General features: G+C 35.8%; 1 protein-coding gene across 6 annotated transcripts in view; it reads left to right on the top strand.

The window, feature by feature from the left end:
* The window catches only part of Scai (suppressor of cancer cell invasion), a 168,044-nt gene that overhangs the window by 88,658 nt on the left and 58,674 nt on the right, over nt 1–20,712 (top strand). For all 6 annotated transcript variants that reach the window (XM_027945583.2, XM_071600953.1, XM_071600952.1 and 3 more), the window contains 3 exons: nt 10,407–10,502; nt 11,269–11,355; nt 12,516–12,614. In XM_027945583.2, the coding sequence (XP_027801384.2) occupies nt 10,407–10,502; nt 11,269–11,355; nt 12,516–12,614 (282 nt within the window). The remainder of the gene's footprint in view (nt 1–10,406; nt 10,503–11,268; nt 11,356–12,515; nt 12,615–20,712) is intronic.

Here is a 20,712-nt window from a genome sequence, read left to right as displayed (position 1 = left end):
TAGAAGTGAATTAAAAATGCAATTAGCCAATTCTTGGTATGTGTGAAAATTTTTACCCAGGAAGACTTTTGCTTTCTTATCCATTGTCTTAACTTTTGGTGCAGAAAGGTAGATACTTGCCAGGCACTGTGACACACAGTGTATATATTTAAGTACATACATACACTTAACATGCACAGAAAAATTATTCTTAATGGTAGCAATATCCCCAATACAAAAACACAATAAAATAAAAAAGAAAGTTGTCTGCCTGACTGCCTTCCTACCAGGACAGTACTCCAGCCCCCTTGGCTCGGCCTCATAGGCTGCAGCGTTAGTGCAGTCTCACTGTGAACACTTTCAGGTGCATAATTAACTACACACGGAAACATGTTGGAACTAAGCCCAGAGATGGCCACAGGTGGGCAGAAGGTGAGAGCCATCTTTATCTTTCTAGAAGGGGGAAATGATTCATAACTGTCAGAAATCTGATTAGAGTTTTAGAAATTCATGAAATCACTTATGTAAATTATAAATTTGAGTCATGATTCTGTTTATTTTGTGACTACTGAAAATGGATAATTTTTCATCAATATAGAAAATAATTATGAATCACCACAATTAAAAAAAAAAAAAGATTGCAGCCAGTATGGAAAGCAGTATGGAGATTCCTTGGAAATCTGGGAATGGAACCACCATTTGACCCACCTGTCCCTTTCCTCAGACTATACTCAAAGGACTTAAAAACAGCATGTTACAGGAACACAGCCACATCAGTGTTTATAGCAGCACAATTCACAATAGCTAAACTGTGGAGCCAACCTAGATGCCATTCAGTGGATGAATGGATAAAAAAATATGCCATATATATACAATGGAATTTTACTCAGCAATAAAAGAGAATAAAATCATGGCATTTGCAGGTAAATGGATAGCGTTGGAGAAGCTAAGTGAAGTTAGCCAATCCCAAAAAAACAAATGCCGAGTGTTTTCTCCGATATAAGGGGGCTGACTCATAGTGGGGTAAGGAGAGGGAACATGCAACGAATAGATGAATTCTAGATAGGGAAGAGGAGAGGGAGGGAAAGGGAGGAGGCAGGGGATTAGCAAGGATGGTGGAATGTGATGGACATCATTATCCAAAGTACATGTATGAAGACACAAATTGGGTGTCAACCTACTTTATATTCAAACAGAGATATGAAAAATTGTGGTATATATGTGTAATAAGAATTGTAATGAAAAAAAACCAAGTACATGTATAAAGACACAAATTGGCGTGAATATACTTTATACAAATCTGTATGTGTAATAAGAATTGTAATGCATTCCCCTGTCGTATTTAAAAAAATAAAAAAGAAAAAAGAAAGAAGCATAAAATCTCTGATAATGTTTGTTAAAGAAAAAAATAAAAAACAGTCCCCTTCCCTAGATGCATAGCTATGAATAGTCTCCTCTCATACTGTCTCTGATCTTGTTACGAGATTTGCTTTGGCTGATAGTATAGTAGCAAATATGAAACAAGGACTTAAAAGAAAAACACAAATTAGAGCTTGCCCTTTTGGGACACTTGCACCCAACCCCCATATTATTTTACCAAACCAAGCTAGCCTGCTGGATGATGAAGAACATGTGATTGACCAAGCAGGCAATGTTAGTTTTGAGGGAGGCCCTTGACCGCTAGCTGTCTGAGTTATATGAGTGAAGTCTGGCTGAGACCAGTAGAACTGGCCACCTAAACCTAACTCAGACGACCAATCATAAAATCACTAGCTAATCAGTGGTTTTGTTTTAAGCTGCTGTTTTTGTTTGTTCTGGTTGTTTTACAGTACTAGGGATTGAACCCAGGTGTTCTTTACCTTTGAGCTACTTCCTCAACCCTTTGTAAAATTTTTATTTTGAGACAGAGTCTTGCTAAATCGCTGAAGCTGGTCTCGAACTGCCATCCTCCTGCCTCACCCTCTGGAATTGCTGGGATTACAGGCATGTGCACCATACCCAGTTTAAGCTGCTGAGTTTTGAAGTGGTTTATTATGCAGCAAAAAGTAGCTGAAGTTGAGCATGGTAGCACACTCCTGTAGTCCCAGCCACTCAAAAGACAAGAAGATAACTTGAGCCCAGATGTTCAAGGCAAGCCTTGACAAAATAGTGAGACCCTATCTCATTTAAAAAAATGAATTTAAAAAAGGAAAAAAAAAGTTAACTGATAATATCTTCAATCACAAAATCATCACCAGCTCTTCTATAAATTGTGTATTTGAGATATAGATTACTACTCTTAAAAATTAATAAAGAAATATTAGCACGGTTGACATTGTATATGCTGAGAGCTATAAAACCCATGAATAAGGCACAGTTCTTTGGGAAAGACAAAGAATTTTCTGGCAATTGGTAGGTTTCCATGTATTCATGGTTCAGAGAGCTGAACTGTGAGCTCTCACCTTTATCCAGCTGTTCTGACGCTAATTGATACAAACCTGCTGGACTAATTGTTCTAGGAGCTGCAGTCCATGTATAGAGCTGAGAGTGGATTTGCCCAAGAAACATGCTCTGGGAAGATGAGCTAGCCAGAATCGCCTGACCTGCTCAGACTTTCTTCTAGGAAAAGGAATCAGATCTCCAAATGGGCTCATTCTAAAACACACTCACTCCCCCTTACCTCTTCCCACCCACACCCACATGGGAGAAAACACCTTCCTCAAGGCTCAGACCTCTGAAAATTATCTACAATAGAAACTAAGCAAATTCTGTAAACTTTTCTTCTTCAATAATATGCCATAGATCATGGCTCAGTGGTAGAGCACATGCCTAGCACTCTTTGAGACTTGGGTTCCACTTCTTACACCATCAGAAACAAAAATTAAAATCAAAACGGCAAGAAAGACTTTTAGAAAACCAAAAACACTGTATCAGGATTAAAATTCACATCAAGGACAAAGATTAGAACTGATAACTACTTAACGACATTAAATTAGTATGTTTTTGACAAATTGAAGATGATCTTTCAATATCCAAGAGAAAATAGTAAAATTGGAGTAAAAAAAATGAGTAAGATACAGCTAAAGAATTGTCAATATTTTTTTTTTTATGGAGAAACAGAAAAATTGGAATAGAAAATGTCAAGATGAAACCCTCCAAATTTTTGCAGCATTTGAAAAACATCTGGGTAAGCAGATCAAGAGGACATATTAAAAAAAAAAAAATGCTGGTTTGGGGAAAAAATATTTGGAGACTGATAGCTGCTGGTCAAGAAATAAAAACTAAACAGAAAATCATAAATTAGAATGTGATGATATTATAGGCTTAGCGAACTACCCATGTACAACTGTCAAAATACACTGCACCCAATTCATCATTTAAAACACTTTCTAGCAAAACATAGCAGGTTGAACTAGCTACACAAATTCTGTTCAGTGGCTTTCTCAAGGATGCCTCAAAAGCTAGCACTTTCGTTTGACCTGTCAGTTTTTATTTTGATAACCACAAAATTAGGTACAAGAAGTTTGTCTTTAAAACCGTTTGCTTGAGTTGTGGCTCAGTGGTAGAGCACTTGCCTAGCATGTGTGAGGCACTGGGTTCAATTCTCAGCACCACATACAAATAAATAAAATAAGAAGGTCCATTGACTATATATATATATATATATATATATATATATATATATATATATATATATATAAAAATATAATTTTTTAAAGTCCTTTGCTTTAGGCAAAGATTACTAATATTTATGGACACCTAACATTAGAAACAATTTATTTAAAGCAAGAGAACACATATGACTAAAAAAAGTTTGGCAAGAAATATACTAATATATTAAATTTAATTGATTAGGTCATGGATTGTTCTTTTCATCTTGAACTTTTTTTCTTAGTGTAAATGTATTTGTTGAAAACTTATTTTTGGAAGTAACATATGCATATACACATACACACAATTATATATATTCATAAATAAATAAATGAGAATTTCTAGAGTGGAAAACAGGGTTACTAGGAGCAGAAGTAGAGAAAACTTCATCATCCAATGCATATTGGATGTTTTGTGCCTTTTGAATTATATACAATGTCTATAAAGTTCTAAAATGGATGAAAAGATAATTCCATGATTAAAAAAGCATATGTTGGGCTGTGGTTATAGCTCAGTGGTAGAGCAGTTGCCTCACACGTGTGAGGCACTGGGTTTGATCCTCAGCACTGCATAAAAGTGAATAAATAAAATAAAGATATTGTGTCTATCTACAACTAAAAAAAAATTTGTTTTAAAAAAGTTTATGTTGGGACTGGAGTTGTGACTCAGCCATAGAGCACTCGCCTACCACATGCGGAGGCCCTGGGTTCAATCCTCAGCACCACATAAAAATAAATAAACAAAATAAAGGTAAAAAAAAAAATAAAAAAGCATATGTTTTCAGAAAGGTGAGAGCTGGATGTAGCTCAGTGGTAGAGTGTGTGCTTAGCATGCAGGAGACCCTGGATGCAATCCCCAGCACTGCAGAAAATAGAGCGAAATAATATAAAGAGCTCATGCTAACAAATAGTAGTGCTCTGAGCTCCTTCTCACCTTTTCCTGGTTTTCAGAGTGCTTCTGATTTCACTTTTCCTGGTGTTTATCTCCATTTCTCAGGTTAATACGCTTATATCACTATTTCTTCATTTACCAGTTTGTCTGTTTTCTGTTGACACTCTGGCATGATAAATGAAGATCTCATTTGCCCCCAAAGTTACCCTTTCTCCTGCTTACAGCTTCCCATAGAAATAACAGCAGTAGTAGTATCTATCTAATAAAAACTAGCAGCCCACTGGCCAAGTCCAGTGGGAGGATTGCTTGAGCCCTGGAGTTCAAGATCAGCTGGGGCAGCCTAGTCAGTCCCTATCTCAGAAAAATAAAAGACCATATTATGGCTGGGGTCGTGGCTCTCTGGTAGCATGCTCACCTTGCATGTGTGAGGCACTGGGTTGGATCCTCAGCACCACATTTTTTAAAAAATAAATAAATAAAGCTATTAAAAAATTTTTAAAATTATATCAAATTACCTTTAGGCTAGGTGTGTAAGGTATATGAAACATGAACGGCTTTGATATTTGGACTAGGGTCCTGTCTCCAACATGTCTCATTACATATGTATGAATATTCCAGAATTCAAAGTTGGAAGCACTTCTAGCCTCAAGCATTTCAAATAAGGCATGCTCAATTTGTATTCCTGTTTTACAGATGTAGCAGAGAGTCTGCTTACTCAAGTCACACAGACAGTTAGCAGCCAGGCCAGTCTCTCAACTCTCATATTATCTCTGTGGCATTTCTTTGCTCCTCATTTAATCAGATGAGGAAATTATCACTCCTACTACTTTCTTCATTTTTTTCTCCTCTTCTTCTGTCCTTAATTTTTTGTCAGTTATAACTTTACAGTTTCATTTTCTGGAACATGTACTTAGAGTTTTATGAGTTAAATATTTTGTGTGTTTTTCTGTATGTGGATTGTAATAGTTGAAAATGAATAATAAACAGCATTTTGACATATCACTAAATATTTTATATTGCAGGGCGAGGAATTGAACAATGATTACTTTTCCTTCTCTGTGACTCCAACATATAACTCGAAGCCATTCATTCGTAGGTTCAAATTTAAATGCAATCACTCATTTTAACACTATTTATTACTTAAAATTGTGCCATTTTAAAGTCATTTTTGCCTTTCTTCTATAGTTTTTGGATTAAATTATGTACTACATACAAATTGCTAGAACAGTGTCCTAGGATTGATCAGCTTTGTCAACACTGTCTTGTGGGTTGGATTTACTCTTTCTAGATTCTGTGCTCACCTTACCAGTTCTCTTATTTTGGTGGAGCATTTCTTCAGGCTACTTCTCTCTCTTTAATTTTTTGGTACTAGGGGTTGAATACAAGGGCACTTTACCACTGTGCTACATTCCCAGTACTTTTTAATGTTTTTTATTGTTGTTGTTGTTGTTTTTTTTTTTTTTTTAATTTTGAGATAGGGTTTTGCTAATTGCTGAGGCTAGCCTCGAACTTGTGGTCCAACTGTCTCAGCCTCCTGAGTTGCTGTGATTACAGCTATGCACCACTGAGCCCGGCTTGCTCAGGCTACTTCTCGGGAATGGGTGTATGGAGGTGCTCTTCTAAGTCCTTCCATGCCTGGAAATTTCATTATTATTCCTTCTACCTGATTAATAAGCTTTGAAAGCAGTTTTCCCCTTTTTTTGGAGGGGGGGTATTATTTTAATACAGCATTTCTGATGAAAAGCCTGGTGCTAGTCTGATTCTATGTCCTGCAGTTTGTTCTTCCTGTTCTGCATGTCATGAAGATGGGTCATTTTTCATTTATCTAGTTTGCTACTTGGTATGTCCTCAATTTGTAGATATTTCTTCCTTTAGTTTTTTGCTCTATAATTTGTTTGGGTGGCACTCTATTATTGATTATCTCTTTTGTATTTTTCCATCTCATTGTTTTCCCTTTAGCTTTTTAGTAGATTTCCGTCTTCCAATGAAGTATTATTTCAGCAATAATTTTTAAAATTTTCAACTTCTTTTTTTCTGAGTTCTTCACTCATTGAGTTTTGCTCTTATTTTTATGAATGTATAAATTCTGAGAATAATAATTTGAATTGTTTTGCTTTTTATCCTGTTCTCTGAATTATGTTTTGTCATGTTACAAACTTTCCTTCAACATCTAACCAATTCTTATTGAAGAATGACACGATAGAAAGTCTGACCAAGGTCACTGTTTATGTAGGCCCTGTTTTCAATGGAGAGATGTGCCTTATGCTAAACGGCTGACCTTATTCTGGGCCCACTCCCACCCTAATCAGTCAATGCCAGAAGAGAAGTTTATCCAGTTTCTCTAATGAGAAACCTCTCCCCTCCTGCCTTCTGGTCCTCTCCCTCCCCTCTCTGTTCCTTTCCCTGTGCCTAGGAGGATAACTGCAGAGGTAATTGGCATTTCAGGTGGGGATTGGGGGGGAGGACACGACAGGTAATATTGGGAATTCAACCCAGGTATGTTCTCTCACTGAGCTACACCCCACCCTTTCTTTTTTTTTTTTTTTATTTTGAGATAGGGTCTTGCTAAATTACCTAGGCAGCCCTGAATCCTCCTGCCTTCCCTCTAAATTGCAGGGATTACACTGTATATGGGCCCAGCAGCAAATGGTTCTTATGTATTCCTTCAGTTGGATCCTTGTTTGAAACATTTTAATTCCTTTTGATGTTTTGTAACTTCCTTTTAGCTCCTCTTCCCTCTTCAGTTTTTCTAAGGTGCCAGCTTTTCTGCTCTCTTCTGTGAATCACAGGGCTAGACGTTTTGAGGTTGTCCCTCCAGACCTACCTTTTATCCTTTTGCCTCATTGATTAACTTGAGAGATTGACCTTCATGGCTGAATCAACAGGCTGCTGTGCACCTGCAGGACATGGAGGGCCAGGGGAGCCAGCATGGATGCTTTCTGTGCTCACTGCTTAAATGCTGCCTAGCTGCATCTGGCACCGGGTGTGGCAAAGTGGCCTGAGGGCACATCAGCATTCTGGTGGTTTCCCTTCTCCCTCTGTTAAACTCTTCTCAGTGACTCATTTGGGTGCTCTCTATTTCCTGCCAGGATTTTGAGTGACAGGAAGTAATAATATTGACATTTCTTGATATAACAATGTTATTTCTTCATCACATGTTGTTTTTCCAAAAATTTGTTGAAATCTCTCATCTGTTGATTGCCTACCTCTTTTTATTTTTTTATATATAGATTCTGGAGAGAAAACAGAGATCATGCTTTGCTTTTTTTAAATTTCTTTTTTTAAAGGACAGTTTTGCTGAGGTATTATTCAAATACCATATAGTTCCGTGTATACAATTCAGTGGTACGTTTCACAAAAATTTAATACCTTTCAATAATGTGAACCAAGAAATATAACACCTTTATGGAAAAAAATTTCAAATTTGAAAAATAACAATATTTTCAACAAATGGAATGAATTACTGTTGATACTCAAAATTATGAAAAATGTCAGTTCTTTAAATTGACCTCTAGATCTGTGCAGTTCCCATTAGAACTCATTAAGGTTTTTTGTAGAATTTGATAAGCTGATATTAAAATTTGCATTCATATGCAAATATAAGGAACCAAGAATAGCCAAAGTACTCCTAAAAAAAAAAAAAAGAGAAACATGCTACACTTATTATAAAGCTAACTTATTATAAAGCTAACTAACAAAATGATGAGGAAAAAATGGACTAGTGGAATAAAACAAAGATCTGATATATAAGCATAGGGAAAATTATGGCATCACTTGCAGTTCTACCATGTCGGTCAAAAAGGACATATTTTGAAAAATCATTTAAACATAATTCATTAAACATGCCTGAAACCCAGTTTGGTCTTTATGAGTGTTAAATTTGAAAATCAAACCTTTAAGTCTTTTAGAAGACAATGCTATTGTGTGGATGGATTTATTTAAAAAGACAGAAAAGGGCTATATTCCCAACTACTTGAGAGGCTGAGGCAGGATGATTGCAAGTTTGAGGCCAGCCTTGGCAAATTTAAGAGAACCTGTATCAAAATTTTAAAAAAAAAATTTAAAAGGTCTGAGAAATTGGCTCAGTGGAAGATCATTGGCTTAGCACGCATGAGGACTGGGTTCAATCTCTAGAACTGGGAGGAGGGAGAGAAAAGAAAAAGAATTAACCACTAAAATAAAGATGGATATGTTTGTTAAGTACTCATTAACATTTTTCAATAAAAATGAGATGACAACTCAGAGTAGGATGGGAATAGGTATGGCCCCTTTATAGAGCAGGTGACTTTCAGCTGCACAACTCTCATGAAATGTAGTTGACTGGTTCATTCAAGTTAGTTCCATGTACCAATAGCTATGCCCATGGTTTCTGAGACATCTCTTTCTGTCTTCTAGACCTTATCACAGGTACTTGAGCTTATCAGACTTCTACAAGTCTGCCAAGTCCTTGGAGTGTTTTCCCTGATCTGTCCTGTCCCAATATGTGAATGTGGGGGGCCACCTGCAGTTAGAGTCTTTAACTGAAGGGCTTTTGCCCTGAGGATGAGGCTGAGTCTTAAGGGGCATTTATACCTGGCATCTCAATTGTGTCTTATAGTTGAACATTAGTAATTGTATGTTTCAGTCCTGAAAATTCTTGAGTGTGTGGATTTCCTTTTCCTTTTCAACTTCTCACGGCCAGTTCTTTGTTGAATTTGTTTTCCTTATGTTTTGTTAAGTGCAACTAATAGCACCCGGGGCTAGTTGCATACATTTTCCTGACTTCTTTGTATAAATCCACAGTTCCTCAGTCTCATTACCTGCCTTTGAGGTAACTGCAGGCAAATGTAATTTTACCACTGTGTTATATATGTTCTTGTTTTTCAGTCTTTGGTAGCAGTTTCTTCAGTCCAATGCCAGTGTCACCTGTGTTAGGAGTTATGGCAGTAACCTAATCCTGCTACCAGTTTCTGTAGTAGCTTTCCCTAACTGAGGTTGCTATAACAACCTCCAAATTTTATGCTTTATTTCAATAGAGATTTATTTCTAGCTCCCATGTTAGCTACACGATGCCAGTGGTTCTGAGGCTCCATTAAGTGTCATTCTGTGTTTCAAACTGAAGAGCAATCGATCTTAGGTCAAGGGTAGAGTGAAAATGTTGAATCTTAAACTCCTCTTCATCTTTTCCTCAGATGTGAAGTAGATAACTTGCAGTTGTATTTTACTGACCAAAGCAGGTTAATATGGCCAAGCTCAGTTCATGTTTAGCAAATGTTTGTCTCTCAAGGGCATGTACTGTAAGTCACCAAGCCCAAGGACAGGGATTTTTTTTAAAAAAATATTTTTAGTTGTAAATGGACACAATACCTTTATTTTGCTTATTTAGTTTTATGTGGTGCTGAGGATCGAACCCAGGGCCTCAGACATTCTAGGCAAGTGCTCTGCCTCTGAGCTACAACCCCAGCCTCAAGGACAGGAATTCTATTTCTCTTATGAGAAGAGGATGGTGGAGTTGAGAACTGTAACCATTTATCTACACACTCACTTCTAAAACACTTCTAAGGCTGCATTTTCAAACTGCTGAAGTCTTAGCTGAAGATGAGCATTTGGGAGTTATCAGTGTGTATGTGAGCATAAATAAGATCACCAAGGGAGAGGGAAGGAGAAGAGTGCTGGATCCTCCTGGGAGAGGTACCTGCGAAGGACACTGGGCATGAGCTGTGAGAGGTAATGGGGTGACTAGAAAAGAAAGTGACCTGGACTTTTGTCATAGAACTAGTTTTTGCTCCAAAAATTATAATTAAAAAAAAAAAAAAAAAAAACTAAATGCAAGTACTTTAAATTTATCCAGTTTGTACCATCACAGGAGAGAATTTCCAAAAAGCTGAAGAGACTTAAAGTTAATATATGCTTTTTTGTTATTACAGAGATTTGCCACAATATGGTCAGAAGCAGTGGCAGTCCTATTTTGGAAGAACTTTTGATGTTTACACCAAACTCTGGAAGTTCCAGCAGCAGCATCGGTAAAGGAATTGTATAGTTAAGGGAGAGGGTAGGCCTGTTTTATCGTTGTTGCAGTTTTGACCTTTAACTATCTAACTAGTGTTTTTTATCTTGGTATTTTTAAAACAGTTTATTTCACTTTCATGATTCAAAGCAAAGGGAGTTTTTCCCTGTTTATTTAAGATTTTAAAATGTAGTGGTTTGGGTTTTGTTGTTGTTGTTTTTGTACTGGGAATCTAACCCAGGGATACTTTACCACTGAGCTACGTCCCCAGCTTTATTCATGTTATTCTTTTAAATTTGGAGACAGGGTCTCACTAAGTTCCTGAGGGTCTTGCTAAATTGCCAAGTCTAGTCTAAATCTTGTGATCCTCCTGCCTCAGCTTCCCCACTTCCTAAGATTATAGGCAAGTGCCACCATCCCAAGCTAAAATGCGGTGTTCTTATCTGATTGTTAACCACAATGTTGTATCTGGAATGTTAGATTAACTCTAACTTGGGTGGGATGGTCCATGGTTTCATCCTAAAGTCTAATGGCCAGAGCTATGTGGGGAGGGGATGTTGCTTCCAGTTTTCATGGGCATAGCTCAGAGCAGTTTCTTTTTATATCTCAATTTTCTTTAAATAGATATTTAACAAATTCTTTTTTTAGTTGAATGATTATGTTGAAATCTCATGAGAAATTCATGAGCTTTGCTGATTGGTATTTTATCCCATTGAATTTACTGAATTGGTTATTTAAAATTTATAATCTGTTATTTCTATTTCTTATCTCATATAAAACAGACAAGTGTTGGATAATCGATATGGCTTGAAGCGGTGGCAAATAGGGGAAATCGCTTCCAAGATTGGGCAGCTATACTACCATTATTAGTAAGTGACTTGCTAACAGTGAGAATCAAGTGTTGCCCTGCTGAGGAGACAGCATGCAGGAGTCTGCATAGTTACTCACTTGCTAGACACTGAGTTATGAATGGAATCTGGTTCAGAACAGATCAGTCAACACAGTATCATGAAATGGCCTTCCGTAATACAAATTGTAGTACTTGCTTCAAGGGCTCCTGTTGTAACATTTCATTTGGTCAGACTTTAAGGAGTGTGACCTTGACTTTTTTTTTTTTTTAAGTTCTGTTTTGTTCTCAAGTTTTTGGAAGAACTTTTGATTAGTACTGAATGAATTTATTGTTCTTATGGCTTCTTCTAAGTCGTGATACTGCGAAGAAGCATAACATATATATGATGAATGAGTGATTATTTTTTTCAAGGATGCTTTTAAAAATGCATACTTATAGGATATATTTGAAAGGTTACATGAGGTAAATGAAAATACTTTGGATTATATTCACAGAGGAATAATATCTCTGCAGTTTCACCCTTGAGCCAAAGAAAGAAGATTCCTTTTAGGAATTTAAATCTCATTATCATGAAGTGATATCATTTTACAGTAAAAATGACTTTGACCATTTATAAGTGAAAAGACAGCAAAGTCCATTTTCCTACATTTTGGTGTGTCACCCAAAATGCCTGCCCTCAAAATTTCACTCTCTTGGATAGAATGTGCTCTGAAAAGTGCCTTGTAAAACTAGAAATACTAAAGCTCAGAACATAACTCAGTAACATCCAGTGAAGATTAATGTGAGTTTTCCTTTAATGAAGTTTGTGAGGAAGAAAATTAAAGTGGGTCAGTGTTCAAGCAACTATGAATTTGGGGAACGTCATGGAAGATCTTGTTCTAGGAGCAGATATAACCAGATAGAATGTTGTTTGGAGGGTCTTTTCACAGAGTGAGAAAGAAGTGTACTTTGATTGGCATCCAAAAATCTTGGGAGTGGGTTGGGGAGTATTATTATTATTATTATTATTATTATTATTATTATTATTATACATTTTAAGGATGGTGTGATTATGCCTTGCTGATTCAAATTTTGGACCATCATTCCCATCCCCTGTAGATAAATAAGTAATATGGAATAAGTCTTTATCATGGTGTGGAGCTTCAGTTTCAGTCATGTATAATATTCTTTTTCTCACAGCTTACGCACATCTGAGACCAGCTATCTGAATGAGGCTTTCTCCTTCTATTCTGCTATTAGACAAAGATCTTATTATTCTCAAGTCAATAAAGAGGACAGGTATGTATCTACTCTGCTTTCAGAAAGATGAGGATAAGACAATCAAAGTCTATAGTCTGTGTAGAAATTGTACAGAAAAGCACACATTTGTTTATAACTTTTATTCATTTAATAGGCTTTATTGACTGTCTGCTATGGAGCAGGCCTTCTAAAGCATGCAGGGGTATATATCACCTAAAAGCAATAATATAGATATTATAATGTATGTCACAATTCCAGAGCCGGGTCATAGCACAAAGGAGGGTTGGGGTTATTCCTTTATAGGAGATAAAAGTCACAATGATTTCTTAGAAAAGAGTTGACTCCAAAGTAAGCCTTAGCTAATAGTCTTTGTTCTTTTTAGCCTGTGTAGTCTTAATTCTGATGTTTTCACAAGGCTGTTGACAACGGTTATCTAAGACCAGAGAAAAGAGTTCTAATGCCATTTGAATTTTCTTTTGTAAACCCAATACTGTTTTTACAGTTGTATAGCTTCACTATTTAAAAAAGAAAATCATATGGAATTCACCATTTTGTAGAAATCTATTGAGCAGAATTTTGTATCTGGCACTGTGGCAAGTACTTGGGTGAAAGAGAAAAAAGAAGGTGTGCTAGTTCCCTTTCAAAAGTTTTATCTTCTATTGGGATTGTAGCCATATTTGGGACATAGGTGGATCACAGTGTTTAGGCAAGAATGGAATTGTGGATGAAATCAAGGATCTGGAAGGTCTTTGTTGCTAATATTCCAAGAGTTGTTGGAGGAGAAAGTTCAGGTTCAGAATGTCTGTGTGTTCTCTCTACTTCCAGCAAAAGGACTCATGGTGGTTATGTAGTGAAAAGATTATATCTTCTTAGCAATAGAAGAAAACACAGTTTTGATATATTTTTCTAGAGCAGCTTTGTGGTTGACTATTGTTAAACAAACTTTGTGGTTTGACTATTGTTAAACAGCTTTGTGTTTGACTGTTGTTAAACTTTTGTGGTTGACTATTGTTTAAACTTAAACACTGCTGAACAGCAGTGTTTTTTGGAAAGCCCAGTCTGATAAATCCCCTCTATTTCCTTGCATATCTTGTTTGGACTGGTCTAGGGGAGTTTGGTTGATACAGTATGATTTGTAGATGCTGAATTCTATATTTTCTCCTGATGTCTTTTCTTCTTTCTTTTCTTTTCTCTTTTCTTTTTCTTTTTTTTTTAAGGGACAATGGCCAACCTTGCTGCACAGAAAATACATTGTTATGAAGCCCTTTGCATTTTCTTTTCCTTCTTCCTCCCTAAACCAGCACAAATATAATATGTACTACTTGGAGAAGTGTTTTGATCATTTCATCTCCAAAAGACAGTATTTCATTATGAATTTTAGCAAGATATCTACAAAATCCTTTATTTACCACCCCTACTTTTAACATACCTTGTGCACTTCTAAACACTAGAAAGACTAGATGTTTCAAATAAGTACTTCAGTTTGCCTCTTGGTGTCTTTTTGCCATCCCTTTATTTCATCCCTTATTGAAGTTCCATCAGTTACGTTTCTTTCAGGTTTTCTTATGCTGTGATTTACATATTTTTTATAAATATTTTTTACATATTTACATACTACAGTTCTACAGGTATATTTTTTTCCAATATTTTTGTTTTTGTATTTTTTTTTTTGTATTCATGATCTATTGTCTTTATTTCTATTGTACTTTAGACCTCATGCAGGTGAGGCAAGTGCTGTACCACTGAACTACATCCCCAGTCCCATTTGTCTTAATTCTTGTCTTAAATTAAATTCTTAATTTAAATTGTACCTCTAAAATATGCAAAAGGGCTGTGTAACATTTTATTAGAATTAAAAATACAGGGGCTGGGATTGTGGCTCAGCGGTAGAGCACTCGCCTACCTCATGTGAGGTCCTGGGTTTGATCCTCGGCACCACATAAAAATAAATAAATAAGGGGCTGGGGATATGGCTCAAGCGGTAGTGCGCTTGCCTGGCATGCACGCAGCGCTGGGTTCGATCCTCAGCACCACATACAAATAAAGATGTTGGGTCCACCGAAAACTAAAAAAATAAATATTTAAAAAATTCTCTAAATAAATAAATAATGTCCAGTTACAACTAAAAAATAAATATTTAAAAAAATACATATAAGCAGAGAGTTATTTTAAGCAATAGCAATAGACCTTGTGTAATTTACTTTTCTGAATTTTCTTATGTGCCAAAATGGAAATTGGCCTTGAGCCCTGTGGCTTAACACCCAACAGGTTGATTTATTGCAGTCATTTTCTACTTAATAGCAAATATCACATCTGAATTATTTTCTTTTGCTGCCTCTAGAGCAGTACATTATCTAGCAGAGCTAGGAGTATTTGGAACCAGAATGACCACATTTCTTGCTTTAGACCAACAAATTAGAATCAAAGGACAATCTTGCATGTAAAACCTTGACCTTGTTCTGTGTTCTTAGGAAGGGCTTTGTTCATTTGCAAGGTTGTTTCTTAGTTTACAGGGGCAAGGGTACCAGTTAAGGTAGCGATCAGCAACAGCTGCTAACTAAAAGTGAGATCAGCAGCCACTAGATTAAACCAAATAAAAAGGCTTTCCATGAGTGCTGGTGTTGTGGCTCAGTGGTAGAGGGCTTGCCTAATATGCGTGAGGCACTGGGTTCGAGCCCTGGCACCACATTAAAAAAATAATAAGTAAAATAAAGGTGTTTTTTTTTTTTTTTTTAAAAGGCTTTCCAGAATTTTACAATTCGTTTAAAAGGCAAAAATCTTCCCCCTGCAAAAGAAATAAGTTTTTCCTGCACTGCCTCAGCACCTAAGGATTATATGGAGGCCAATGTTCCAGCACTCACCGAGGTGAGGGTCTGTCACTAAGCTTAGGCAGCTCTCAGAACATCCCACTCTGTTGCCATCCTGCTTAGGAGAGGAGATATTATCACATAGTCACTCATTCTGGGAGCCGCAAGCCCTGACTTTTGTAAATGGCCAAATCTGCACCTGGGCAGAGTTAGATGTGGAGGTGGTGGTGTATCTGAGCCCACAGGAGATGTGGAGAAATGTTGCAAGGAGCCACCTGGAGGAACAGACACTCCAGATAAATGTGAAGTTAAAGAGTCCACATCTTACAAGTGGTAGGCCTGGCAGGCTGGACAAAACTGGAACTCTGGAATCCATAGTTAGTTAAGAACAACATGATTTTAACATTAGGGGTGACAGTATTGAAGTTTCTTTTCTTTTTTTTTTAAATAAGAAACATGAATCTAAAGTAAAAGGCTTTGGCACTTCATAGGGTGGGACCCATGATGAGGAGGACTTGATGTGGCCCTTTCCAGTGAAGGTTTCATCTGCAGTCACCAGTAGGGCTGTGGATGTGATTCTGGTTTTCAGATGCAGTGGGGGTGGCCTCTCACACAAATGAGTGCATAGCATTGATGAATCTAATCTGTGCTTTGCTGCAGTTCTACACAGTGTTTTTGAGAATGGAGTCACCCACTCACTTCTATATGATCATTTAATGTAGGGGTCAGCAAACTAGGTCTGCTTGCCTGATTTTTCTACCTCCTGACAACTTAGAAATGCTATCACACTTTACAAAATTGAAAAAAATAAAAATATAAATGTACAAGAAATGCCATATATGGCCTGCAAAGCTTTAAATAGTCACTATCTGGAGTGCATCACGATCAAGTAGGGCTCATCCCAGGGATGCAAGGTCCATGTGGAAATCAATAAACATAATTCATCTCATCAATAGATTTAAAGACAAGAATCATATGATCATTTCAATAGATGAGGAAAAACATTTGACAAAATACAGCACCCTTTTATTCTCAAAACCCTAGAAAAACTAAAGGATAATAGGAACATACTTCAACATTATAAAAGCTATATATGCTAAACCTAAGGCCAACATCATTTCTAAATGGAAAAAAATTGAAAGCATTCCCTCTAAAGAACTAGAAAAAGACAAAAAGATGCCCTCTTTCACCACTCTTATTCAACATCTTGAAACTCTAGCCAGAGCAATTAGAAGAAAGAAATTAAATGGATACAAATAGGAAAAGAAAAACTCAAAGTATCACTATTGGCTGACAACATGATTCTATATTTATAAGACTGAAAAAGTTCCACCAGAAAACTTAATAGAACTAGTAAATGAATTCAGCAAAGTAGCAGGATATAAAAATCAATACCCATAAATCAAATGTGTTCCTATATATCAGTGAAAGAAAATCCACTGAAAGAAAAATTAGGAAAACTACCCCATTCACAGTACCCTCAAAAACCATAAAATATTTGGAAATCTAATAAAAGGTGAAATATCTCTATAATGAAAACTACAGAACACTAAAGAAAAAAATAGAAGAAAACCTTAGAAGAAAGAAAAATCTCCCAAGCTCTTGGATAGGAAAATTAACATTGTCAAAATGGCCATACTACCAAAAGCGTTATGCAGATTTAATGCAATCCCTATTAAATTCCCCATAACATTCTTCATAGAAATAGGAAAAACAATCATGAAATTCATTTGGAAAAATAAGAGACCCAGAATAGCCAAAGCAATCTATTGCTTTGTTAAGGAGGCTTAACAACACTAGACCATAAATTATACTGCTGAGCCGTAGTAACAAATGGCATGGTATTGCTACCAAAACAGACACATAGACCAATGCTACAGAATAGAAAATACAGAGACAAACCCACATAAATACAGTTATTTCATACTAGACAAAGGCACCAAAAACATACATTGGAGAAAAGATAGCCTCTTCAACAAATGGTGCTAGGAAAACTGGAAATCCATATGTAGCCAAATAAAATTAAACCCCTGTCTTTCACCCTACACAAAACTCAACTCAAAGTGGATCAAGGGCTTAGACACTAGAACAGAGACCCTGTTCCTAACAGGAGAAAAAGTAGGCCCAAATCTTCACCATGTCAGCTCATGAACTGACTTCCTTCACAAGACCCCCAAAGTGCAAGAAGTAAAATCAAGAATCAATAAATGGAATGCAATCAAACTAAAATCCTTCTTCATGGCAAAGGAAACAATCAATAATGTGAAGAGAGAGCCTACTGAATGGGAGAAAATCTTTACTGCATGTACCTCAGATGGAGCATTAATCTCCAGGATATATGAAGAACTCAAAAAACTTAACACCAAAAAAAAAAAAAAAAAAACCAAACCAATCTATAAACAGGCTAAGGAATTGAACAGATACTTCACAAAAGAAGAAATAGAATGGATCAACAAATATATGGAAAATGTTCAACATCTCTAGCAATTAGAGAAATGCAAATCAAAACAACACTGAGATTTCATTTCACTTCAGTCAGAATGGTTATTATAAAGAATAAAAGCAACAATATATGTTGGCAAGGATGTGGGGAAAAAGGTACACTCATACGTTGCTGGTGGGACTGCAGATTGGTGCAACCACTATGGAATGCAGTTTGGAGATTCCTCAGAAAAATTCAGAGTGGAACCTCCATTTGACCCAGCTATCCCTCTCCTAGATTTAAACCTGAAGGACTTAAAATCAGCCTACTGCAGTGATGCAGCCACATCAATGTTTATAGCAGCTCCATTCACAATAGCTAAACTATGGAACCAACCTAGGTGCTCTTCTACAGATAATAGATAAAGAAAATGTGGTATTTATACACAATGGAATATTACTTAGCCTTAAAGAAGAATGAAATTATGGTATTTGCTGGTAAATGGATGGAGCTGGAGAATATTATGCTAAGTGAAATAAGCCAGTTCCAAAGAACCAAAGCCCAAATGTTTTCTCTGATATGCGGATGCTAATTCACAATAAATGGGGGCAGCTAAGAAAGAATAGACATACTTTGGATTAGACAGAGGGGAGTGAAAGGAAGGGAGGGGGTATGGGAGTAGGGAGGATAGTAGAATGAATCTTTGTATGATTACATGACCTGGTATAACTCTACATCATGTACAACCAGAAGAATGAGAAGTTATACTCCATTTATGTATGATGTGTCAAAATGCATTCTACTTTCATGTACAACTAATTAGAACAAATAAAAATAACAAATAGATAAATAGTTATTTTTTGGCCCTTTATAGAAAATTTGCTGGTTGTATTACCTGTGATATAGATTCATAGAACCTATATTTTTATCAAAAATTAAAGGGCTAGTCATTAATAGTTCAAGTAGGAATTGATGTCATCCTTCTCCTGATTTTCTTTTTGTTTTGAATTCCATTTCTGACAGGGTGGTAGGCTAGATAACCTAAAATACTTTCTGTCTGAAAACACATAGACATGCTGACTAACATAGACTAGTCATCCCTTCAAATGGACAGCTCAGTTTCAGGAAAGAGGGTCGTCCACTCTTTATTGTGACTAGTGTTGTGACAACTTTGTAAGAGATGGTGGGGTGTGGTGGCAAAAGAGCAAGGAAGAGGAAAGTTAGAGCTAGAAGAAAGGGATGTTGTGCAGTACGGATCCATGAGAAAAACAGTACCCCCTTACTTACTAAAACAAGACTTTGTAAAAAACAGTGATCATTGTGATAATGGCTGATTGGGGTTGTTAAAATGGGAATAAAATCCTATGTAACGTGATTTATTCTGAAAAAGGATAAAGAACTAAATCATTCTTATAAAATCCTTTTCATAGTTTAGAAGAAGCATGGAGTCAAGAAAAGTTTACTAATAAAAATTTTAAGAAAAGAATTTTTAAAAATATAAGGAGAATTTGGGAAAAATAGAAGGGAGAAAGGGACTTATATATTGTATAATAGCATGCAGGAAAGGAGAAAAAATTCCCAAAATGTATAGCACAAAATAATAAACACAAATTCAAATACAGTGGTAATCATGGTAAGTGAAAGTGATCAGAACTTTCTAGTTAATGACAGATTACCAGTGTATATTCAGTGTATATTTTTTAGAAAAACACAGTATTATACTGTTAATTATAGACTCTCTAGAAACATTAAGTGCAAAGAAAAGAGAAAATGAAAAATTTCCTAAGAAAAAGAAATTTTAGTGAATTGTATATTTATTTAACATAAATATATAATATTATTAAGGGTAGAAGTTTATTGTATAAAAATAAAAGCAACAACCCAAGATAATATAAAAATTCTTAACTTGCATATGCCCAATACTAAAACAGTATAATAAACCAAAAATTGGGAAATTGATAAATGGTCTAATGTACATGAAAAGTTTGATATATCATATTTAATAATTTATATATTAAAACGAAAAGTTATAAGAAGGTTTGAGTGAAATTTGATAACTTATTCTGTGTGCATAAAACTATACACAACAATAAGAAAATAAATTATTTCCAAGCTATATGAAAACTGTGTGAAATTGAAAAATCAATCTGCTACAAAAAAATTCAATACATTTTCTAGGAAACATCTTCTAATGATGGTGTGAGTCCATTATAAGAAAAAAAAAAACAAAGCTTTAAAAAAAAAAAATCAATGCATTTGTCAGTATTCACATTTCTAAATACTCCTGAATGAAAGATTTTTTTTTTTTAACTATGGAAAATGTCAAAAATATATGAAATTGTACACTTGTAAGGTTATTGTAGTTTTGGTGTGGGATATAGAAAGCAGGAAGTAGAAGTTGGAAATGTCACATTTGAATTGATAAGAGGTAAGTGTGAAGTGTCGGGTGTGAACAGGTACAATATTGGTAAGTTAGTGCATATTGCTACTCCTAGCAACCACTGAAGGTACAATAACAAAGAAGAGGTATAAATAAGAAGTCAATAGAGGATATAAAATGGAATACTATAAATGCTTTATTAATTAAAAGGAACAAGAGGAACTCTAAAACGGAGAGGGCAAATGGGGAACACACAATGTGCAAGGTAGTTGACAAACCCAGCTAAAACACTGACAACATGAAATGTAAATGGTTTGGGTACATCAGGTACAAGGCAGAGATTGTCCAAAGTGGATAGAAAAGAACCTCACTATATACAACTCATAAAAAAAATTCACTTAAATTAAAAGTCACAGATAATGGAAAGTAGAAGTGTGGGAAAAGGCCTGTCATATAAACAGTAAGCATGAGAAGCTAGTTGATTTATGTCATAAAAATGGGACCAAGAATGTTCTTCCTGGACTACTA

Source organism: Marmota flaviventris, chromosome 13 (genome assembly GCF_047511675.1).
Source record: "Marmota flaviventris isolate mMarFla1 chromosome 13, mMarFla1.hap1, whole genome shotgun sequence".
Taxonomy (NCBI): Eukaryota; Metazoa; Chordata; class Mammalia; order Rodentia; family Sciuridae; genus Marmota; species Marmota flaviventris.
The sequence above is the reverse complement of the archived record's forward strand: the minus strand, read 5'-3'. Positions and strand labels throughout refer to the sequence as shown.